This window comes from Clarias gariepinus, chromosome 11 (assembly GCF_024256425.1).
Source record: "Clarias gariepinus isolate MV-2021 ecotype Netherlands chromosome 11, CGAR_prim_01v2, whole genome shotgun sequence".
Lineage (NCBI taxonomy): Eukaryota > Metazoa > Chordata > Actinopteri > Siluriformes > Clariidae > Clarias > Clarias gariepinus.
The window spans coordinates 8,516,458-8,542,728 of NC_071110.1; the positions used below are offsets into that span (position 1 = coordinate 8,516,458).

The following is a 26,271-nucleotide window of genomic DNA, read 5'->3' on the forward strand; positions in this document are numbered from 1 at the left end:
TTTGGATAAGAGCATCTGCCAAAAGTAAATGTAAAGTACAATAGAGGACAATACTTAAATACTTAAATAAATTACATAATGATTTACTAATGATGTCTTCTTAATGACACATCCAGTATAACTTAGTATTTAACACATTATACATACAGTATTTCTACCTAATTTTGTATTGATGAACATAAAGATGAACTTAATTGTGAACCAGATTTAACACAAATACAAGTTTAGTTAAGAATTATAATGCTTTAATTTGGTAATTATAAAAGCCATGAATATGTTTCATGCATGACCTGAGTGCTAAGAAAAAGCAACAGTTGGATAGAGAAAAATCTTTCTGTCGCTGCTGTGAAATGTAAAGAAATAAAGGAAATTTGTCTCATGAAGACTAATAATCTAACCTGATGGTTTTGAGCTACTGCATATAAATTGCATGAGAAAAATTTTAAAGCAGCAAAATTGATAACATACATTTCATAAAGAATGTAACTATTCAATACAGTTACTATATATAGCTTTCAAAAGTGCTTTGTCTGCACAGCTGCAGCCGATGAAGAACTCTTATCCACAAATCCACAATGTTTAATTTCTTAAGAAACTTTGTGTGATACTATGTGAAAAATTGCAACAGTCTTTCTTTTTCTGTCTTTCTTATTTTGCTGTATATACAGTGTATTTATATTGATGTTTTTTATTTAATTTATCAAATAATGTCATACATAGACTGTACTAAGATACTTCAGCAAATACTTATGTTAGATAAAGCCATTCACTTTATGTACATATAAACTGAGAACAGTGAACTCATTTAACATAGCATTCTATGTACATTTTTTTTCTTGAAGTCCTGCAATTTACTACCGTGAAATGTTTATATTTGTTATGGGTAGTTCATTCATAATGTTGGTAGTAATATTTGCTGAATAAAACTACTACATTGGTTGTATGTTCTTATTTGTCTAACCCGGTATCTATGATCCTGAACACAGAGAGTTTGGCTGGTCAGTATACATTGGCTCTTATGCATGGCAGCTGTAGAGGTAGGTGCTGCTCAGGCTCCAGTTAGGGGGAAAGTCCTGACTTGGATGACCCTTTAGGTGCTTCTGCATGGTCACCAGGCTACTGCAGAACTCCAAACACAATGTGCACTGATATGGTGTGGCGCCCCCATGAGTACGCAGGTGCTTGATCATAGCAGAGTAATCACGTGACCGTTGACCACAAAGACGACACTCAAATGGCTTTTCACCTGAAAAAGAAATTACTGCAATTCATTACCTTTGTGAGAAAGGAAAAAAAGTGACTGGTGTGAATGACGGTTTATAGTTTCAAAATGTGTGTGAAAACAGGAACTTTTTTTTCCTCTTTAAATGGATACACCATTCTTTTTTAAATAGATTGTTCTTTGGGATATAGTCTTATAGGAAAGCATTCAACTGTTTTTTTTTTTTTTTTTTGGGGGGGAGTCTTTCAAATGATGTTAAATCATAGTTTACAGCAGCACAGTTGACATATACAACACATGCCATTGTATATGTTTAAATCTGCACCTTAATGGTACACTACACATCTTACTGTTACTTCTCCCTCACTCTCTCTCTCTCTCTATATATATATATATATATATATATATATGTATATAATTTAATTGATTGACTGGGTTACCTTTAATTATTTTTGTGCCCACTAGAGGAGGCCAAAACACATACTTCTTTCTTTTAAGAAACTTGAATTAATTGTATGACAGAGCATCTGATCACGGTAAATGTTCTGTTGCAGGGGCTCTCAAGCATTTTGTACCCACTGAATAAATTTACCAGAGGTTTATCTCAGGAAATAAATTTTAAAAGGTACAATGATATTTTGTCTATTGATTAGAGCCATAGTGCAATTTGTCCTGAAATTGTTCATAAGTAGAATATATATATATTCATTAAATGCTACTTGTTTTTTATCTTAAAGTTATTTAGAATTTGCTAAAACCTGTTAATTAATCAACTAAGCTACACATTACATTAACCAAATAATAAACATGACATCTGTGTTTTTTTTTTTTTTTTTTTTACAAATGTCAATAATAATAATAATAATAATAATAATAATAATAATAATATGTTTAGCTAAACATCAGGTTAATGAGAGAAGTGAAATAAATTTTGGGGACATACAGTAACTAGAACAATGAAGTAATTTCTGCCCACTTGTTGTACCTGTATGAACCCTAAGGTGTGTATCTAGCTGGTGCTTTAGACTGAATCTCTTGTTGCAGTTTTTGCACTGGTAGGGTTTCTCTCCTCCATGGCCCCTTCTTAGTGAGCGCAGTGAACGCTTCTCTCTCATACTCCTTTGACAGAATTTACATTCTGGAAGAAGCTCTTCTAAATCTGAGAATAAGGGGGAGAGATCATGATCAGTGAAGAGACACAATCATGCTTGTAAAAACTTTTTTTTTTTCTTTATAATAGAAACTTTTGAACTTTTCCTTTTGAAGGCATGTTTTCTAGTTTCAAGAACAGACTGCAATGTAAAGTGACAAGAAAAAAATAATAAAGTAGAAAATAATATGTGTGTAGCCATTAATTATTAGGACTGATTGAATGTATGTGATAAATAGTGCAACTTGAGTCTGAATTTAATAAATTGTGGGAGCATCAAACTTAAATCTTTCATGCATGGTAGTATCACTGCAATAATAAGATTTATTTTTCTATGCATAGTCAAATAGGTGCACTGTGGAATGTGTGCAGAAGTAGTTTTGTAGATTGTAGTTGTGCATGAGAATTTAAAAAGTATGTGTTTATAAGTCATTTCCAAATTTAGGGTGTAATGATGAGTGAAAGTGTAATAATAATCTATCATCATGCTTAGGTATTATGCATTTTTCTAATTTGTCTGCTCACTCATATTAACATATAAGATTATTATTATTATTTTTTTTTTTTGTGAAGCTGCTTTGAGACAATGACCATTGTTAAAATCGCTATATACATAAAATTTAATTTAATTCAAAAAGATTTGACAAGAAGCTTGTGATTTAAGTAATTAATGTGTGACAATATCTTAACCTCTTTTACCCATATTAATTGCTTATATATCCTTTGGTATATTTTTTTAGACATTGATTACATCCATACTTATGAGGTGCTATACACATAATAGTAGAGTTTAGGTTTCAGGATTTAAAAATATAAGTACATTTAAAAAAAATAGAAAAAAAAAACGTGGATCGATACTGAACTATGTACTCACTAGCCTTAATATTGTCATTTGTGTATACACTCCTTATAGGGCAAATATTAATATGCAGTCAAATTATATATGATTAAAATAACTGCACTATAAATGCACCATAAGTGCCTGTGGGTTAAAAGTCTTGTCTAAATTTGCGTGACATCATGTTACAACTTGTATATAGTCTGTTTCTACGCACTAAAAGCTACACAGGTACAAAAAATAATATTCCCCGAAAAACAGGTATGTACCTTTTCAATAAATGTACCCTGAATGGCACGGAAAAGAACTCTAATGATACAATTATTACCTTTCAAGTACCACCTGTATTGTAGGTACATTTTTTTTCTTCAAAAAACATGTACATTTTTTACTAATTAGCTTAAATATTAGTACAGTAACCTGACCTGACCTGATAGATTACTCCCTTTGTATTACATGTGTAGATAGCATACACTCTATAAACAAAACATAGATTTTCACATCAAAATATGAAGCAACATTCACATTTCTAATAATTAGATTAAATATTAACAGTTAAATAAAAACCCACTGCAAAAAATATTATGTAAAACTAAAACATTGTGATATTTGTAAAAACAAATAAATAGCTTTTTAATAAATGTTTTCGTATGATAATAAATGCATTAGGTCAACTACCTATAGGTTGTAGCTATCCATGCAATATGAAATAATACTCTACACTATTGCATAAGGCCAACCAAAATTACTGTTTCATGAATGATTGGTTGCTGTGTTATTTATTAGGCATAGCAACAAAGCACTGATTGGTCGAAATAGCCGCAGGAATTTTCAGTCAGAACGTAGTGGGAACGAGAGTGGGAAGCAGGCCACAAATTACTAAGTACGGCTTGGATTTTATTGTCAGGATATAACTTGACATTAAAATTTGTATTATCAAACTAGAAGACTGCATAATTTTAATGTGAGTTTTATAAGTTTTTGATTATTTATGGCTATATTCAGTTTGCAAGTCAAAAATAAAAGAATCGTTTTATCTACACATCCTGAAAAAAGCAAATATAAGACTTTTAGCCACCCAGTCTAAAAATTATCTTATTTAGCTTTGCGTTCAATTATGTTGGCCCTTTGCACACGTTTAAATCTATTTAAAAGCAATTAACTAATATAATAAATATAGTGTGCATGTAGCGTTTACTATCCGCAGTCCATGCTACCCTTTAGCTAGGAGCAGCCACAGCTGTGGTTTGCCGACTTCACTGAAGTTGTTAAAAAGTTTTCTGTCAGAATAGAGAGCGGGAAGCAGATTGAGACCACAACAACCACCATGACTTTATCCTTGTTGTCATCTAAGGAACTGCTAATACCATTAACAGGCTGTACTGGAATTATCTGATTAAGAGAAGGGGAGATTCAAAGTCACTGGGTTTGTGGACATCATGTTTAAAGTGATTTTGATGCTTTTCATTTCATTTTTTGATCTGAAATAGTGATGGGTAATGCAATGGTATTATGTGAAAAGTGTGTAAAAATGAATTAAAAAGTTTAAAGTGTATTGTGAACAGTTTGCGAAAGTTACATTGTAGATAAGAAATTATTTTATATACTGTTCTATTTTATTGTGATTTTGTATTTTGCAAAAAGTGTTTTAAAATATTTGTTTATTGTATATCTGAAAGCATAGTGTACTGTAATCTAAGTCAGTTTTCAAACATATGCATTTAATATATTTTTCATTTTCATATTTTCCTATGTTGCTGATAATAAATTGATTGAATTTCTTATCCAATAGGAAAATGACTTTTTTTTTTTTTTTTTTAGTTTTTGGTTGCCTGTGGTACAAATAATATCCTAAATGGTTCAAACAGAAGTGGTACAATTATTTCATTTATATTAAGGTACAAGTCTGTGCACTTGAAGTGTACTGCCCCAGTGAAAATGGTTTAATTCTTAATTAGTACAAAACAGTACCTTTATTTCCGAGAGTGTAGTTTGCAAACTACCACACCACAAAACTGCTCTACTTATTCAACGCCTTGATGTGCAATAAGAAAATGACATTATAAGTATTTGCAACCAATACTTATTTGATCAGCCTCTCATGGCTAGTTTGATAACCACAAGCCCAACACGCCCAAACAGAGGTGAGTGTTTAAACACGTACTGGTCACCTCATGACTATAGCTTGCCATTTCCCCTACAAACACGAGCCTGTTAATGTTTCCAAGCCCAACGAGCTGCCTTGGTGCTTTGATGTGGAAATAACATCATTCCTGTGAGCTGGCCGCATATGAGATAAAGGTGTGTATGTGTGTGTGCATGTGTAAATGTGTATATCTCAGGTCAAAACTGCAGTTGTTATGATAATAGATCTTGAAATGAAATAACCTCTCCATCAAGTGATAAAACTTATTTACAGAAACCAATAAAATGTTGTGCTCTGCTTATAGCAGAATATTGTCCTATGCACTGTGCATGCATACTATTATTTTCCAGTGTAATTTCAGACCATGAAAATACTCTTTTTTGCATGTACATGCGAAAAGATAAGCAGGTCATTGTGGTCAATTCACTGACAGACACAAATGACAACAATTTCCACCCTGAAACAACCTATTTCTTTATTCGAAACAGGTTAGGTCTGTTTGTCTATCTGTCTATCCATCTATCTATTGGTCCATTTACTCATCCATCTGTATATTTTGCTATCCCTATCTGTATATCAGTCTACAGGTATATACCTTTACAATTAGTTTTTTTATTGTTAAAGGTAGAGCCTGCGGCCCTAGCAGTTTCTCATGTAAGCAAAGTTTTTAAGAATTCATTAACAATAGAATGTCAAATATGCTTAACCATTGTAGTTACAAATTTACAGTATGTGAACCTGTAACGTAACTGACCTATTGCGTTAGTACCTTCTAGGTGATAAACATCTATATTTCAACCGAAGTTTCTTTGCTTTTTAAATTTAACATGAGCTATAATACTACTGTACTGCTAAACCAAGACAACTTTCTTTTTCATTAAAACGTCACATCTGACCACTCCCTCACATCTACAAGCTGCATAACTGACCGCTTGTTTGCTTAAACCTCCAGCTAAAATAACCTTTTTGTTGCAGTTATTGCACCTTTTTGCACACCTCTATTCTCGCCCAGACACCCTGTGAGGCGCAGCGCTTATTTGTTTTGTATTTGTATCAGTTTACAGCACATTGAACATATTGATTATATAATCAACATACAGAATTTTCACGACATAAAACATATGTATCTTGTATGTATAGATAAAAGTATAGGTAATATTGTAAGTATAGGTAAAAGTACACATTGTACTGTATGAATTATTTTTTGTTGTGTCTGTAGGTTACGCATTATAGACTGTACAAGAATTATAGTAAAGTTAGACTTTAAATGTTAACAGTAGATCTGAGTATGTACAAAAGCGAGTTCACCTTAGTTCTCATTTGCTTGTTCTTACAGATTAGCAAAATATCATGATGATGGTGATTTCTAGGTCACTCTAGTATATAAGGTTAAATATGAGATGTGATCAAAACTAGGAAGTGACATTCCTAAGTTGCCAAACTGTTCTAAGGGGCCCATTTTTAGATAAGCACATCCTGTGGCAGCTTTCAGTTTGCAACCTTGTGTACTGCTCCATGTGTCCACACACACATGCGCGCACACACACACACACACACACCACATCCTCTCTCATACAAGTCAAATGATGAAGAAAAAAAGGTGGTTAACACTTTTGTCTTTGTTTAGTCACCAAGACATTTTCTGAGAACTAAGAACATATGGATGAATGCGGTGTAAGTTTGTACTATGGCAAGAATGACATAAAACATTTTAGTGGCTTATCACCTATTTTTAAACTCTCCTCCTTTTTTTCTTGTATGCACAAGAACACGCACACACGCTCATACACTCATGCACACACGAACACACGCACATACACAGGATGTTGTACAGAGAAAGAAAAAAAAGAAAGAAAGAAAGGAAGCGATGAAAGCAAAAACATTAAAGTTCCCCGAGCGTGAAAGTACCATTGCACTTCGAATGTTTGTTGCAAACATAAAAGTTTATATACTGTACAGTTTAATTTATACGTTCATACACGCACAGAGCTGAGAGTAAGTTGAGGGTGAAAGGTGATGTCTGTGATGTTTCCATGCAGTGTGCATTGCGTGTATGTGGAAAGTATCGTACAGTGTCTACAGTCAGACAACCGCAGCAGTGCACCAACGTACCACAAGAGAGAGCCACAACATTTTATCTTTCTCTCTCTTTCTATCTCTCTATCTATCTATTTATCTATCTATCTTAGTCTTCCTGTTTTCCTGAATTCTCCTTAAATAAGGAATATGTTGGGTGTGGTGTTGTTATAAAATAATCAGGGCCATGGTGGTGTGATGCATGAAGCGTAGCTCCTGCTACCACCCTAATGTTTATTCTGTTCCTAATACAAAAAAACTTTAAAGTATTTATTCATTTATACATTTTTCATATATCCACAGCAATTTGCCGACAATTTTATTCATTCGAATTTAAGAACACACCATACTTCTTATTCCATCATACTTATGTTTAACGCTGTGGAACTTCCACACAAGTTATCACTTGTGTAATAGCACCTAAAAACATGCATTCTCTCACTATCACCCATGCCCATCCCACCTTCGCTTAAGTATGATTAAAAAAAAAAATTCAGCTGGTCACGTCAGAAAGCACTAAAAATAGAGACCCCATCCAAAAACGCTCAACATCTCCTTGCAGAAATCTTATCTATATAAAGATTATGTAGATAGTATGCAGCAATAGGTCTTTTTGTGATTTGTTACTACCGAAACATTAACATACATAAATAAATAGTATTCATGAATAAATAGTATCCATTTATTATAAAACTTTATTGTGGTTTGTAGCTGCACTACCATCCAAACTGCTGTTATAAAACAATCAAAACCTTCTGAACAAACATAATATTGAATTCAACAGTGTTGTGGTATGATGTAGAATAATATTAAGCTTTTACTACTGTTTCAAAGCGTTGTGTCTAGAGTTAGCTGCATATCAGAGTATGAGCATATACTGCTAATATCTTGTTCAGTTTCAACTTTCAATATTCTTCATACAACTATCATATACTTCTATCTTACATTTCTAATCTGGTAATGAAACTCGGAGGAGCCGTATTTTTAGCTCCACTAACTCCTTTGCGTTTTAATTGTAATAAGCCATTTTAGATAAAAACTCAGATTAAAAAAAGTTGCACTATGTATTTGCACTTAAACACTTTAGTATACAATAAGTTGCCTTCAATATTGCCCCATGTGTTTATCTATTTGCCTGAGAAATCCATGTGTGAATTCAATGTGCACATGTGTGTATCATGTACCTGCTGATGCTGACCTCATGCTCTGTCTCCAGGAGTTTTCGATCGGCCTTCTACAGTGTTTACAATGGGTCTCCTTATCTGACTGCACCTTTGACTTCCTGTGTAGAGTGGAAAAAAAAAAAAAAAAACCTTTGTAGAGACTTCTATAATTTGTAGAAAATGTAATTGTACAGAACACAGTCATGCCGAAAAGTAGTAGGATAATTAGCCATAGTCATATAAATACAATTATAAATCTTGTTGAAGTAGATGTGTGCTTCTCTGAATCATGTTTAGTTTGTCATTATTGTTATCAATATTACATTTAGGCATTTGGCAGGTGTTCTTATAAAGAGAGACTTACAAAAGTGCTTAAGTTTCCGTCATTGGATAGATCCTTACATTAGGTTACTAGGTTAGTAACTACGTACCATCAGTACTATTTCCTCTGTCACAGAAAAAAAAAAAAAATCCATAATGACTCAACACACAAAGAGTTAAATTAATACTATACAATGTTTATATGGGTGCAGTTGGACTCGTGTTAACTCTAAAAGTGTTAAATCGACACTGGATATTTTACAGAAGAGTTCTGAAAACTCCAGTTTCCCTAAGGTATAATAGATTTTTTCTTATGCATGCCAGAAGTAAAGTTTTAATATATGTAATGGATTTTGACTTAATCAATTAGACTTATGCCAAAGTTGCTATGACACAGCGCTCTAACGCTTTAGGCACATCATGGTGGTATTAATTACTTCCTTACATGATGCACCGCTTCCCGGGAAAACACCCTTGACAAAATTAAAAATAAGTTCTGTGAAAAATATAATTATGGTTTACATTGGTATATATGGTACATATGGTATACATAAGTTTTAAATTTTTCATATTTTGAAAACCAGAACCTGAACTTCAGTTACATATTTAGATTCACTTTAAGGGAGGCCTGGAGTCTATCTCAGGGGACTCGAGGGATGAGGCAGGGTATACGCTGGATGAGGTGTCAATCCATTGCAGGACACATACAGTAAGCACATTCTCACTCACTCATACACTCTCACACAACGGGCAATTTAGAAACGTAAAAACCAAGTAGCCTACCCTGTATGTATTTGCCATTTTGATTTATAATATTTCAAATATAGTGTTGGGGACATTACTTTTTAAAGTAACTAATTGCATTACAAAATTACTGTCTTTAAAAGTAGTCAGTTCCTGTACATTACAGCGTTACTTTTTGATGAAAGTAACTAGAGTACTTTTCCATTGCAGAAAATAAAAACTCCCTTGTGATTCCTTGTCCATGTTGTTTTTAGTCAAGACCTTTATAATTATTTTACCATCATCACTCAGCGAAGTCTGTTTACTAATACCCCATCTACGCAGTTTCGCATGGTGGCTGTAAGTACGGTTCATCATGATTCACCGTGAGTTTTGGCGCTGTGATTAGGTTTCCATCTTTTCACGCATCGGTACTCGCATAGGCACACCACATAGGTGAGATAATGGTATAACAGCAGGAATAACAGAGGGGGCTGGTTATCAGGGGCTGGGAATCACTGCTGTCTGGCTCACAGATTACATAAATTGTCTGTATAACGGATTAAATTTTTGAAAAAATTACTAAATAACTGAGTACTTGAATTGCGGACCTAACGCGTTACATCAAAAAAGGAATCCAAGTACTCTAACACGTTACTTTGTAATGCGTTACGCCAAACATACGTCAAATATCTCATTACCAAATTGTTTGATTGATTGATTGTTCCTGGTGACACAAGACACTAACTTTTAAATTATTTATATAAATAAATTGCATAAACAAATAAATCAGAACTTGCTCAACACTAATAGCTTAATTGCCAAGCTATTTATAGACATTTAAATTTTGACTTACTATCTCATTTCACAACACAGGCGCTGTAGTCCATTTTCTGTGTTTGTTTCAGGTAGTGTGTGTTTATTTGGTCTGATCATGAATTGATATGAAAGAAAACAAATTTATGAATGTGGGCATGTAAGAAACAAACAATGGCTAAAAATGAGACTGAAACAGTACATAGTGCTGTGATGGAGATGAAAGGAGACTTTCATATTTGCCATTTGGGTAATCGGGGGGAATAAAGGGATCTCCCCTCAGTTTCTCCATCTTGATAGTAATAACACTTTTTGCTCCATAACACTTCACACAAAGGAACTGAGTGGGCAGTACAGTGCAAGGGTTCACACACTGACGTACAGTGTCTGTATGAGGTTTGGGCAAGTAGTGTGTAGGAGAGCTGCTTTGCATACATTTTGCAGATGTTTAGAATCAAGTAATCACATAATATGTTCATGATCAAAGTAATAATCCAGTGTTATAATGTATGAGAGAACCATTGCTGTCTATAATTATAGCGGCATTTGAGATTAACTGTGTGTAGGTGGCAGGGTAGTTAAGGAAAATGTGTCTATTGGAAAGACAGTGTCAGTAAATTCATATTCATACGTTAAAATAAGTTGTGGTGAATTGTCACCCACAACTTTAAAAAAATATCACATTAGCATATTTTTTTTTTTGCTTGATAAATTTTTATATGGCACACACATATTAATTATATTAATAATTGTATAATATATCAATATTAAATAATATTAATAATATTATAAGGCATCATTATTGATAAGGCATCAATAATAAAGTGTTACCTTTTAAATATTACCTTTTTATAATTACAACTAGTCTAATTAACTGCTAACTACTAAAAATTATTTACTATTCAGTATTAGTTACAAAGCTCATACAGTGCAGCGCTTGAACTTAACAAAGACAGAGACATTTATTACAATTGCAGAGCTACTGTAGAATATGCAATTTCATAATTAATTTTAAAAATGTAATTAAAATTTAAAAAATTTGAATTTAAAAAAGTTACATATTCCAGCTCATCAATTATTAGCCTTTATGGTTGAAACAAGATGGTTGTTTCAACCATAAAGAGAAATGGTTAAAAACAAGGAATCATTACCAAATTATAAAGTTACCAAATTAATATAATATATATTTTTTATTATTTATTCATTTAAGTATTCAGTCTAGATTTATTTATATAAAGCAATGATCATTGTCGCAAAACATACATATATATATATATATATATATATATATATATATATATATATATATATATATATATATAGATTGTTAAATGTACTAACTTTATTTTATTTACTCAAAAAAATCACATTTTCCATTTTTACTTATGTAAGTAGGTACTATACAGACTTATTCTTTTCTTTCTTTGACAATACCTTTCTCTTTCCTGTGTTGCTGCCCCTGGCGCAACTGCACTGATGAGGTCAGTCTTTTGTTTGATCTCCTGGGCAAATGGACCATCAAGAGTTAGAGGCTTAGGACGCAGAATGTGTTGATGGGGATGAAGCAGGCCTGTGTAGCCCACTAGAGATGAAGGCATCTGGAGCTGGAGAGAGCGCTGTAAGAACGGGTACATTGTTGTGGGATATGAACATGCCACCATGTGCTGGAATGCCATGAAGTCAGTATAAGTAAGGACCATATGACGTGATGGGTTAACTGGGGGCCAGTGAAGTGAAGGGCTCTGGGCCAGTGAGGGAGAGGAGGAAATAGGTTCCCTGGAGTGTGTGGGAGAGGCTATGCTAATGGACAAGGGGGGTTTCTGTGGTGGGGTTGATAGATTAGTGACATGCTGTGACTTTTCATGGTCAAAGTGTGTCAGAGAAGGAGATTCTAAAGAAGAACTGAGAGACACTTCATCAGAAGAGGGGATTTTTTTTCTTGAATCACATTCTCCTACGTCAATGTCGGGGGAGGACCTCTCTTCTTCTCTACCATTAACACTGCCTTGGATCCCCAATTGCAACTCACACTGCTCCATAAGTGACTGCATCTCCAGATGTTGAGCACCCCTAAGCAAATCTGGAAGGTCCCCTTTTGGAACTTCTACGTAAGCACTGTACACGTAGTCAAGGATTTGCTTAACAGTTTGTGGGGAAACACCATCAACAGTGCAGCAGTAGCCTTTAGCTGGATTCTGGTTGATCAGCTGACGTTCAAGGGTCTTGCTGGCCCAGGATAGTACCAATGCATGGGCTTTGAAAGTGTAACCCTCCACAGTGAGGATGGTGTCACACAGTGTACCTGCCCTCAGAAACATTTCAGTCTGATGCAAAAAAGGCAGAGGGTGGGGGTTGTGGATTCGAATCATCTTAGCACAAGCAGACAAGTGGATTTCTTGAGAATGGAAGAAGATTGCTGGGAAAAGTAATTACAGGGTATGATGAGCTGGGTAATCTCCATTCAACCTAATGAAAACAAACAAAAACAAGAAGAGACAAAAAACATTTATGTATTATAACACACACTTACAATTTACATATATTTTCGATATGTACACCCATTATTTACTTCGTTGTCTTTTCATAATTTGTATTGTACAGCTTGTATAGTGCTTGTTCTGTATATCGACAGAATCTATACATGCCACATCACAGTGGATATAAAATTAAACGATTATGATGTGTAAACTTTCACTTTAAGGGGTATAACAAGAATGTTGCATGAACCATTTAGGAATAAATGCAATTTTTTCATAGTTCCTCTATTTTTTTAAATTAATATTACAATTATCTTACCTGGACACAAAAACATTGCAGTTGAGGTCAATGACTGCCAGATGTCTGAAATCTATGGGCATTACCAAATGTTAAGTTTCCTCAATTGAGCTGTCTTGCCAGGCCTGTACTGCAGCTGCCTTCAGTTGCTTCTTATTACTTGTTTTTTATGACTTTAGTTTTGTTTTTAGTAAGTGAAAAGCATGTTCAGTTAGGTTAATGACTGACAAATGACTGACACCTTTTTAAGAACCTTTCATTTCTATGCTTGAGTTGTTTTTACAGTAGGTTTTGGGCTATTTTCCATCTATAATGTGAAGCAATTCCCTACAAGTTTTGCAGCATTTTATCAAATATGACTAAAAAGTATAGTTTTATACAATTTAGGATTCCTCCTGCTCCTTTTATTTCACATTATCAAAAACCACCAGTCACCCAGTTCTAGTGGCCCACACTATACAGTGCTTTGACCATCTTTGACAAATGATGTGGTTTGCTTACAAACATGGGCCCTTCCTTTTTTTTGTCCTTATTATTCCTTCTCCAAGTTATTCTTGTAAGAGAAGTGGGCATGCTTTTATTTATTTATTAATTTTTGATGTAATTTTATTTTAAGCAAAGTCTAATTTAGCCTTTCTTTTATGATGTTTGCAACGTGACATAAACCAGCTGACGTAAAACTCACATTAAAGCTACCAAGTGAATGATGTGCAAATTAACAGCTGCAAAATTAATAATTAACTCCAGTCTCCATTTATTTGTTATAAACCACAACTAGCCACAAAACTGCCCATCAGTCAGTTGTTGCATTATTTTGGAGGGAGGAACTATGCAAAAATGGCTGTAATTCCTAAACAATTTTAGTAATTTTGTTTGACTGAACACCCAAACTTTAATCACATCTTGACTGGTTCAATTAAAATTGATTTTGCTGATGTACAGAGGGAATATTGTGAAAATTGTTTTAAATTTAAACTGGATACAAATAAATTCACGGCTGTTTGTTATATAGTTTGCAATGACGTTGCCTGGTGGTGGCATTGTGTTGCCAGGTTGCCCATGCGTTCATCTATAATCAATAATCTGATCACTGAGATTCTTGCTAGCACAATATTCTGAGAATAAGTAATTAAATCTTTGTCAGATTTAAATGGAATTATTATTGCAACCAACAGATTAATCCGATAAGGTTTTAAAATTGATCAGAACAGGATCAAAGCTACAGCAATGACAATTATCTGAAAATTTCATCTGTACGTTCTTTCTTTTTGGGGTGTAATCAAAGAGTATTTAAGCCGTACAAATTAGTACAGACTAGACTTGTCGGAGATGATTTGATGAAAACTTCTTACTAACAATATTTTACAATAATCATTTAGGTAGTGTGTTTATTATATCTAGTGGTATAATAGAGGAAATAATGTAGAAAAGGATTGTTAGGTCTTAGGTTCTTGGCTAAAACTTATCTAACACTATTCTCTTGAATCATATGATCCAAAGACAGAAAATGACAGATTCTATTTTACGACTCCTAAAATTTTATTAAATGTTTGTTAGGTGGTATATTTTATCTGGTACCCAAACAGGTGCTGATTTTTTTTTTTTTTTAAGGATCTTAAACGTTTATGCAGATAGGATTGGCTTAGCTACAGATAGACATAGTTCTACAGCTTTACACAAAAGAGTTGTCCAGGAACAATAATGACAGCATGACAGTTTGTTAGTCTTGCCTTTGTTTAAATGTAACTCACACCCAACATTCTGACACATCATCAGATTAAAACAGACTGTAGGTGGTGTTTGTCTATAAGTCTAGCCATGTCACAGTCGGAGAACACCACTCACATTTTGCATCATCTTTGAAATTTCACTCTAAAACTCGGACGAAAGCCACAGACCTCCTCAGAATGTGAAACTGTGACTAATGCCTGTACGCAGCTTCTCATAAAACAAAGCGATGAGTTTTGTTTGATCAACAAAAATGGTGGTACAGTACAGTTGGTTAAGATATACATCTACTGTAGTATCAGCGTAATGAGGCAAGTAATACATAGTTTTAACTAGCATTCTGCTAATGCAAACCTGGAGCAGTATAAGATCAACTCAAGTCAAGTTCATGGTTTAATTAAAGTTATATATAATGCACTGGGAAGGACCAGGAAATAAATAACGCATATGTATTTTAACAACTATAATGATAAAAATTAAACTATTGGACACAATGTTATCAAAACATTTGACAACGGCAATCGGCCATGTATGCGCTAAAGATTTGTAAAAAAAAATCAAACAAAGTAACAATACTTTGTTGCTGATGCCTGTCAGGAAATATCCAATTGATTTACCAAAATTTATATTTAACATTGAATTTCTATTGTCTTACCGAAAATATTCTATATCAACTGACTACCACCGTGTTCAGTATATTCAAGACATTGCTAAACATGCGTGCAAAAACATATGCAAGAGATACAATCACTCCCCCTCAGTTTGTTCTTGATGATGATAATGGATTAGGTGGAAAGTAGATGTGGTAACGAGATACCTTATTTTCCAGATAATTTTAATACTAAGCTCTCCTTTTATTTTATGTATATACTGACAGTTTGCACATATTGTTAGAAACCTTAATTAGATAAACATGGGCAAACAAAGATGATGACAGCTTAAACAACAATCATGGTCAAAAAACAAATGGGTTGCTGTGACTCCATGGTTGCGCACGGTGGTACTGTATTAGTGTTGTGGTCATTATTTTGTTCTGAAAAAGTTTTACAACAATTAATGTCTCAAAATTTTTGTAATAAAAGATTCACTGTTTGTTTTGTTTTTTTGTATTTTGTAAGCATTGTCGCTCCATTTTGACCAATTATATCTGCGGGATATGTCAAAATAGCAAAATAGAGGTTGAAGTAACAAAAATACCTAATAACTGATAATAAATGAATAAGGTGAATATGGGAAATTATTATGTGGACAGACCAAAAAGCTTGTTTAAATTATATAGATAACAACAATGACGCAACAAAATGGTATAATTATTCACTAATGGTATCTGAAATGAACGGTAGAGCAGATTGGTGCTTCTTTTTCGCCATTTTGAAATTGACACCAATTTTTGTTTATGACGTCCTGAAGTATTTTAATATTCATAGTTATTTATATTGTTTTATTTAGGTATGTTAAAGAACATTATTATTATTATTATTATTATTATTATTATTATTATTATTATTATTATTATTATTATCATTATAGTATGCCTGGACATTTTCTGATTCCATTGAGTCCTAGGTGCTTTCTAGAAAATAGATTTCATGCAAATAGGCCAGCATCTTTGGTGCATTCAAATGAATGAAATAAAGCATGAAAAGATTCACGCTAGGAAAAATGCTAGGAAAACTAACTGCTGACTGAAACTCTGTTGCAGTAATATTTGTGCCGTGATGCAATGTTTTTTTTTTGTTTTTTTTTTACTCTAAAAAGCATTGACATTCTTGGCTACGTAGACCGACTGAAAAATTATGATTTTTTTTTTAACCCCAGAAACAAAAGGAATTCAAATGTATGTACTTAACTGTAGCAAAGACATACAGTATCATAGAAATACATATTATAATACACATCGATTACTTTCTGAATACAACATTCCACCAGATATGGATAGTGAAAAAATGTATGTGCTTTCATTTTATATACATTCACATTTTGAAAATATACTGTACAATCTATAAACAGGATGCTGAAGAAAAAACAATGCCTGATTCTTCAGAAATATATTATGCAGACCTGGAATTTACAAAAGTAGTATATACTAATAAGACATTTATTAAACAAACATGCCTTTAATATATGCTTGAAAGACAAAAACGTGAATTCTCTTCACTAATAACATGAACTGTCTGCAGAAAATGAAATTAGATTGTGAAATTGCACTGCATCATAATGGTTTCAAAAAGAAAAAACATTACTATAAAAACTAGTCATAATAATAAAAACCATGAAGATGTATAATTATGCATATCTCAGATCTTCTTTGCAATCATACTGAAGCTGTATGAACAAAATTGTATGTGTTTATCTGTATGCTAAAATACATACATGCTTTCTACAATAACAAGTAATTCTACAGGTATTTGCTAAGTCAAATCTGTATGCTTAGTTTACGTTTAGTTTATATTAGAAACAATAGGTAAAAAATACATTGGTTTGTATCGCTTGTAAAAAAAAAAGCAAACAGTTGTTACGAATAGATTTGCTACGTTTGATAGCTACAAATAAAAATACTATTTAGAAACTGGTTGACAACTTACCTGTTATGTATTTCCTACTGTATGTAACAACAAGGCTACTACAAAAATAAAATAGTCCAATGCTGACTACGGACATATAATTATCACTAAACATATACCGATGTTCATAATGATAACCGCTACATAGACTATAGTGCATGCTTGCCATCCTACAATGACTAACAAAGTCTACACACTGTGTTCTTATTAGAAGTCATGGCAAGTTGACGAATTTTTACAGAAAACCAAACTTGCAATAAGTTTAGGTCCAGACAGTAAGATATAGATAAATAGAGAGAGACAGACAGAGAGAGAGGCCCACAAGTTAAAAGGGGAAAACCTCTGAGCAATGACACATCCTCTCCAGGCCTGCAAACTAACTCCACACACACACACACACACATACACACACATATTTACAATCAGAGTGACACTTCTGCGGAAGCTTTTAAGCTGGTGTTTTTCATTTAACAAGTAAATGATAGAGAGAAGAGAGACCTACCCATGCATTCGAGGTTCAGACTACGTCCTGAAGTGGGTGACAATACAGATACACACCAACACGCGTTGTGGCTTTACCCAGAAATTAGCCTGGTGGAGGATTAAATGTAGGTGAGTTACAGCATAGCCACCTCTGGCCAACCCCTCCCCTCACTCATCAGCTGCCTCTGATTGGCCCATTTGATGCACATCTGTATAAACTTGAACAATTAATTTCCTAGCTAAAGATAGAGTGTGGAGGCAGTGTTAATGTTGCTAAAGGAAGTAAACCTTATCTGCAAACACATACGGTAGTTATAGTGGTTATTAAAACAAACAGAACAGGAAGCAATTTAGATATTGTATGATGAATAATAATTAATTGTACTGTATTAGAATGAACAATGGATGCTTGAGTCATACGAGCTTGACACAAAAGTGTTTTCTGTTATAAAAAGTAAAAGTGAAATGTAGTTGATCTTCCAAATAGTTACGTAGGAAGTAAAAATATTGTTAAATAAAAAAGGTAGATAAAAAAGTAAATAGCAAGAGTTTTTTTGGGGTTTTTTTTTTAGACAAAAACTGCATAGTAATTTTTTATTTCATTGACTTATCTCTTGTTGATCTGCTTTTGTTATTTTTTTTGTATCGTCATAGGATTTGATTATTTACCATGAGTCATGTTGTATTAACTGTGACATTTTTATAAATTCCAAGTTATTAATTTCTTGTCATGAGACATTTTTGTTACTTTCAATTTATCATTTGCTATAGGTTTATCATTTGAAAATAAAAATAAATAAATTAAATTAATGAAAGCACGTGTGCTGACTTGTCTTGACCAACCTTGACCGTGCTATAAAGTTAGAAGTAAAATAAAAAGTATTTACATCACTCAGAATTTATGTTTTTTGTCAACCTTCCCTTAAATACCAATCATTAAATTATTCCTTACACCTTTTTTTTTCTTTACTTTTTTCAGCTGCCCACTTAAGCTCGATGAACAATCCACAATTTGAAAATGTCAAGAGATGGAAAATAGTCAATAAAAGGAAAACTGTGAAACGACTTACTGCTGAGGCTCAAATGAAACCTACTGAGATTCTCAAACAGTCCACACTCTGTCACAGAGGCATCTAAAATCCCCCTGTTCATCTAAAAACAGCCCAGTCCTGAAGTGTGTAAGATCTTATCAGCTAGTTCTATATGTGCAAGCACAACAGGATATACAACATATCCTCTACATCTAGATCCAGTTCAATGATTAAGATCTAAAATTGATACATTAGGCTAAACTTTTAACTAGCAGCAGAAGAAAAAAATGTGCGTTTGATAGCACACTTAATATTTATGTTGCATTAGTAATAAAATGATCAGAGAGGTGGGTTTTAACTTAAATGATAAAGTGGACTAAAGTTATGTAAAGAATAATATTTGTAAAAAAAAAAAAAAGGGCAGCCTGGCATGTACTATATACCCCTGCAGTACATATACACATGAAATACATGTTTGTGTAAAGTGTGTATTGCATGTGTATTATGTATGCATATTGCAGCTAGACATAATGAATATTTAAATCTGAGAATAGTCTTCCCGCAAAATTGCCCCCTCTCTTTCTTTAGAATTATGACTTTTTTTTTTGTTCACACCTCCAGTCTAATCAGCAACAGTAACTGCAGAGCATGCATTGCATTGTCCTGATTAAGTGTTAAAAAATGGTTTTATCGAACCGATTATTACTCAGTTGTTCCTCAATTATTACTTATTCTGTAACTTTATTAATAAATATAGTACTGATATAAAATTGTTTTATACTACTACTACTACTACTACTACTACTACTAATAATAATAATAATAATAATAATAAGGCATTTGTAGCTTCAGAAAACATAAAATGTTATTTCCCCTTAGGTTACTTTCTTGTTTTTGCATGTGTCTAAAGCTTTGCTAGCTATGGGAATTGTGTGAAATGCTTACACAGTGAGTTGTTTATAAGTTACTGTATTTGTCACAGTGAAATGGATATAAACCTGTTCAATTCAGTTTGAAATCTGATGACTGCCTAAGATGCCCCTGCACAATCATGCCAGCATTAAAACTCCGAATGGCGCTAATAACATTCCTACAGATGACAATGAATATCATTAAAAAAAAAAAAAAAAAGACTTAAATGACCTAATAAAAGTAGAATACATGCAAGACTGAATTAATCAGATATTATCTTTCTCAGACAAGTGAAATATTAAATAAAATGATAAGGTTCAGTTTTAAATGCCATGAGTGACCAAAAGATGCTGACGCTGAGACTGATGTGGATTATGCTAATAATCTAAATGAGAACACATTTCTCATTGGTAAGAAGAACATCAGCATTTGCACTACTGTGTTTTATTCCAGTGGCGTCATCGTCTTCATTCACAGATTTCTCCTGGTCCTTCTGGGAACATTGGGTGCAAGTTAGCAATACATGCTTGAAGGGCCACTTTATTGTGCACACATGCATGCACACATGCACTCACAAATATGCGTGCACACACACACAAACACACAGAGGTAGTACTCTGAAATACTTTTGAAATATATATTTTTTTTATTAAATGTATAAAAAAAAGGAAAACTACATATATTTAAATAAATTGCAAAAATGACTCATTTCTCAGAAATGCAAACTTGTCCAAACAGCCTATTTTATAAAGGTGAGATATCTTATGTGACCACTTTCCATTTGTTCATCAGCTGTTTGTACACATGTGGTGTGTGATAGTGTGATGGTGAGAAAGACCTGATAAGGCTGTAGCTTACAGGAAATGGCATCTTTTAGACTATGACCATCAAATACCAGTTTCCTTTACTCTTTAAAAGAAGGCGGGAACTATTTTAACTTCTTACGTATTAAAATAGACTACTACAATTTAACAAGATATGACCTTGCACTTACGTATACAGATAAGATAAAAGATAATCAGAACAGGAACAGCTTTTGAAAACATCTCTATCATCTCTATTTTATACAGTCTATTAGAGTATGTTGATTCAACTGACTCTAACTATGGTTGTTCACAACCGTTCTGTTTACAGATCAGTTAGTCTCTTTAAATTTAAGTAGGAGTTGTCATAATTTGTAGAAGTGAGATGCATTACAATCGACCACATGATTTGTAAAATGTTTCCTGATTTGAATGCTCCAGCGATTTTTCAGACTACTCCCCTCACCCCAAATCCCCCCCCCCCCAAATCCCCCCCCTTAGCATTTTAGAGGAAAGGCTTTGCATACTGTACTCAACGGCTTTTGTGGCCACATGATAAACTGTGAAACTGTACTATCAGTACCAGTGGCAAACTGAGAGATTCTGGGCCCTGTTAGAAAATTTGCACTCACACTGAATGAAATGAATCACAACTTTCCTAATTTATCCCTATGGCATACTCTTCTATACAGTAGGTAGGACTTTTGATAAGGTCTTCTATTAAGTACAACAAAAAGGAGGAAAGGTCATCACTGAAAACAGCAACTGTATAAATTGTTATGAATAATACTGAAGAGGACATATAGACTGAAATGTCACATAAAAAGCAACAGACCACCAGCATGGGTTTGAGGTCATGGGTTTCACACTAATCTCAAAAGCCATGCTTTACAACCTCATTTGCAGTATAAACTGCAACCTACTGGCAGTTTAGCATTTACGGCTCTGTAACCCAACCTGTAGTTGAGTCACTGTGAGAACCCTAAGAGAATTATGCTGAAACAGTGACTCCATATGTGTGTGCTGGTTTAGACAGAAGTACATATACATAGATATAAACAATGTGACCTTCAATATCCTTTTTACCGGACACATTTCACCTGGAAACATCTTAAACTGAAATGCAGTCTTTATTTAAGAAACAAAGTTTCTATTTGAGTCTGCATACCCCCAAAAGTAAAAGGTGAGAATGTTGCAACTAAAACTCTAATTGCTGTTTTTTTTTAACAGGATCTCCAGCTTCTTTTATATCTATAACCTGATCTGATTATGAATAAACCACATTGCTATTCAAATTTACATTTTACTGTGTGAAATGAGCTCTCACTTCAGCTTTTTAGCATAAAATTCATCAACCTCAAGTGAAGAAAAGTCACTTATAGTTTTTCACATTTTATGTTTCACACTCATCTTAAAACTGATTCAAATCATTTTATTCCCCTCATCATTCTACACACAATGTTTGAAGTGTTTTGTTAATTTATAAAGAAATAAAGAGTGAAATATTCAATTTCCATATGTATTGAGAGATATCATTAGTAATTGTTTAAAACATCTTTGGCAGCAATGCAAACCTCATGTCAGTATCATGAATTTGAATGATGCTACAAGCTTGGCAAATCTTCTTTTTTGGAAATTTCTTGTATGATTCTTGGCAGAATTGTTAAAGATCAACCAGGTTGGATGGGCACAGCAATTTTAACTTCTCTTCACAGATGCTGTACTGGATTCAGGCCAGATCTCTGGCTGAGCCAGAACCTTTACTAAGTTGTTCTGAAGCCACTTAGTTTTCTTGATGGTATCCTTTAAGTTGTTGTCCTGTTGTTTTTATTTATATTATATTTCTGCACCTATTCTTTCATCTATGCTGAGTATTATCCCCTTTCTAGTTGCAGAAACACATCCTTACAGCATGATGCCCTCCCCATTGCATTTTACTGTAGGAACGTATAATGATGCATAAGCATTGCCTGATTTCCCGATTCGAAAAAATTCAATCTTGAATCAGACCATAAGATCTTGTTTATTATGGACTGAGAGTACTTTAGGGGCTTTTTAGCAACCACCCAGCAGGCTGGAATGTGCCTTTTGGAAATGTCATTTGTCTGGCTACTTTATCATAGATACCTGATTGGTGAAGTGCTACAGTAATGAGTATCCTTCTTTTAAGTTCTCCTATTTCCAGAAGGGAACTCTGGAGACATACATCCAAAAGTCGGTGTACAGTTAGAGACGGGTATAATGGACAACTTGGGGTCTTAGTGAGAGTTGTGGAGAAATAATCCAGGTGATCATTTGGTACAATTTTGCCATTAAAAGAAGTTTTGACTTATAAAAAACATAATTCAAGGTTCATACATATTTCAATACATATCTTTCCTGTATACTTAGACTTCACCAAATGGACTGTACTACAATCAAATTGATTAGATCCTATGCAGCCATTAATGGACTAGTGTTGGTGGCTAAGGTCAGAATAAAATTTTACAATATCAAACAGACAGCACAAGCACTTTTCTTCAAATGAGCAAAAATGTTTGAATTATTGAACACTGATGACAAGATGTATGAATAACTATGGCAAGAAATTTAATCAACCATCATGGAAACAGCAGTTAAACATTTACCATACAATTCATCAGGGAAGAAAGCCATGTGACTCTCAAAGCTAGATTAAATTTGCAAGGTAAAGTACCTAAAGAGACAAGGAGACTAAATGCAGACTTCCAAGGAGCAGCAAGGAAGGACACTGATCAAAGGACAAATAATGCAACCCAAGACTAAAGGGAGAGTGACAGCAAGAATATATTTACATGAATAAAAAAAATATTCCATAAAGGCATCATCAGAGATATCATGGAAAGGAACTGTCCAACAAGCAAGGCGTTATGAATGGATGGCATGAATGGACATAAGAACTTTATAGATTAGATTAAACTTGTCATTGCACATAGTTACAAGGCAACGAAATGCAGTTAGCATCTAACCAGAAATGTAAGTTAGCAGTGGGATATAAACATATATATATATATATATATATATATATATATATATATATATATATATATATATATATACTATACATAAATAATTAAATAACTTAATAAAAATAAAGGCTATGTATGAATTGGATTTACAGAAGAATATACAGTATGTATATATTTAAATGAATATACAGTGTAGAGTAGGCAGAGATGGATGAATTAATTGACTGAATAAGTGTAGATATACACTTATTATTAGATATATTAGATATATTGGATATATAAGATATATTAGATATATACTTATGCCAACAACAGTAAACCCAAGGAAGGAAGCAGGACAATTTTTTCCAAAGAATGTGGCTATTACATGGCCACATTCTATAGCCAGAAATGAGCAACCCAAAAAATTGCTCCAACTAATGTATAATTGCCATCATCCTTCACGCTCAAGATAATTTACCATTGGCATCAATCACTGAATTATTCAGATGTTCATAATGGTTTTTCATTGGGTCATGGTACATGTGACCAAAAACCTGCATAGGATCATGGAAAAATAATTTGAATGTCAAAAGTACGCTTCACCAGTAAATATGCTCGTAAGAAAGCCTTTGATTGCATTAATCACTGGAAGCTATGAAAAACCCTACAAGACCTGGGCATCCCAAAACATCTTATCAATTTGGTGTAGTATTTCTTAATTCGTAATATGGTGAAACTCTGGATTACGAGTATAATTTGTTCCAGAAGCGGGCTCATATTCCAAAAAACTTGTAGACCAAATCAAAGTTTCCCATAAGAAATAATGGAAAAACTCAAATGATTCATTCCACAGCCCCCTACCCCCCCCCCCAACAAAAAAACTACATAAAAATAATAAACACAAAATTTAAAGTAAAAATAAAACAAATTAACCTGCTCTTAACTTTTTACAAAAAAGTAAAAATAAATCCTGACAGATAAGTGTTTCCGTGTGTATGTGTGTGAGTGAAGCTAAAGTACGGAGCCCCTTCCCCTCTCCCTCTTCTCGTCTTACACACCCTTTCCCCACTCTTTTCACACACATGTGCACGCACAACGGAAACACTGTTTTATCAGAAAAATAAACAAGAAATCTCTCCAATGACACTCGATTAAGCAACACACTAAATGAATCACTTCTGTAAAGTAAAAATAAAACAAATTAACCTGCACTTTATCTTTGAAAAAATCGCGACAGAGTAGTGTTTCTGTGTAGAGCAGAGAAAAGTGTGTGTGTGTGTGTGTCTGTGAAGGCGCTGTGGCACGTTGGATGGCACGTTGGCCAATGATGTGCGTGCACAAAGACACAAAGAGCGGCCTTGAGCAGAAAGAGAAAATGGATTTTTAACCTCTCTGATGGGACTTGCATCAAAAAGATGGGACTTTATTCATTAGAGTAATGAGTTACTTTATTTAAAGTAAACAGTACATGCGTGCACGGATGTTGATTATACCAGTGAGAGACGCGCACTAAGACCCAGCAGGGAAGCCGATTACCACAGCGCGAAAGAGAGAAAATCCGTTGGCTCAGTTGTGATCACGTGACGCTCGGAATCAAAACAAGAAGTGCATGCGTGATACATGATACTCGATACGTAAACCAAGACTTGTTTGCTTTCCGAGTCAAATTTTAATAAAAATCTTTGCTCATCTTGAAGAACACTTGTAAACCGCGTTACTCGTAATCCGAGGTTTCACTGTACTATATTGCAATATAATGTGGTAATATGGTAATACTAACTGGTTTAAGATAGAGAAAGAAGTGTGGCAAGTTTCTTCTGTCTGTTATGAATCTTACTAATTGTGTATCCTGAAGTGATCATGAAAAAGATAAACCTTTAAGAATCAGAAAACAAGTTAAAGTCTAGAGGAAGTAACATTAATAATCCACATTATAATGATACAACCCTCTCTTCAGAAACAGGAGAAGTATTAAGATTAGAAATGTCAAAGAAGAAAAATTTGGCCTCTCTCTAACCATTTAAAAGACCACGATCATGACCACAGTGAAAATATAAACTTTAAAATAAATAAATAAAAAAATAACTGGAAGGCAAAAACCACAAAACATCGACTCACTTATTGCATCCATGTTATGTCTTCAAGTTCATTAGAGAAATCGATTATTTAAACAGTTATCTGCAAAACAAAACAAAAAAAGGTTGCCAAAGAACACAGTGGCTAGATACAGCCGAAATGGTCCAAAGCCGAAATAGTCCAAAGCTTTAAGCAACTAAAAGAAGTCTTAAAAGATTGAAAAGCAGAAACTGAAAACTGAAAGGAAAACTGGTTCATAGAATCACCAAAAATAAAACTTGATGCTCACTGTATTTAAATATTTCTTTAACAATCTGGCTGTGTGATTTTAATTTTTTTGCGAAAACTGTTTTTCCATAATAGGAAATGATCAGCATGATTTATTTGACTATATGTTATAACCAAGGCTGAACTGAATACACTTTTCAAAGAGTGACAGCTGTAATAGCACCAAGGGAGGACTAAATATTTCCAT

General features: G+C 33.6%; 1 protein-coding gene across 3 annotated transcripts; it reads right to left on the minus strand.

Annotated features, from left to right (window-relative positions):
- On the minus strand, positions 1 to 25,953 carry zbtb32 (zinc finger and BTB domain containing 32). 3 transcript variants are annotated; one of them, XM_053506738.1, is made up of 6 exons: positions 25,839 to 25,947; positions 18,025 to 18,113; positions 11,890 to 12,921; positions 8,617 to 8,714; positions 2,208 to 2,381; positions 1 to 1,246 (listed from the first exon to the last, which is right to left on the minus strand). In XM_053506738.1, exons 3-6 carry the CDS (start codon positions 12,822 to 12,824, stop codon positions 1,017 to 1,019), a joined length of 1,437 nt encoding a protein of 478 aa, XP_053362713.1. In that variant the 5' UTR covers positions 12,825 to 12,921; positions 18,025 to 18,113; positions 25,839 to 25,947; the 3' UTR covers positions 1 to 1,016. The 3 variants fall into 3 exon arrangements, with proteins under 3 accessions (XP_053362713.1, XP_053362714.1, XP_053362715.1); XM_053506739.1 differs by lacking the exon at positions 25,839 to 25,947 and adding an exon at positions 17,544 to 17,898 and having other exon boundaries at positions 18,025 to 18,132; XM_053506740.1 differs by lacking the exon at positions 18,025 to 18,113 and having other exon boundaries at positions 25,839 to 25,953.
- Positions 25,954 to 26,271: the final 318 nt, after the last annotated feature.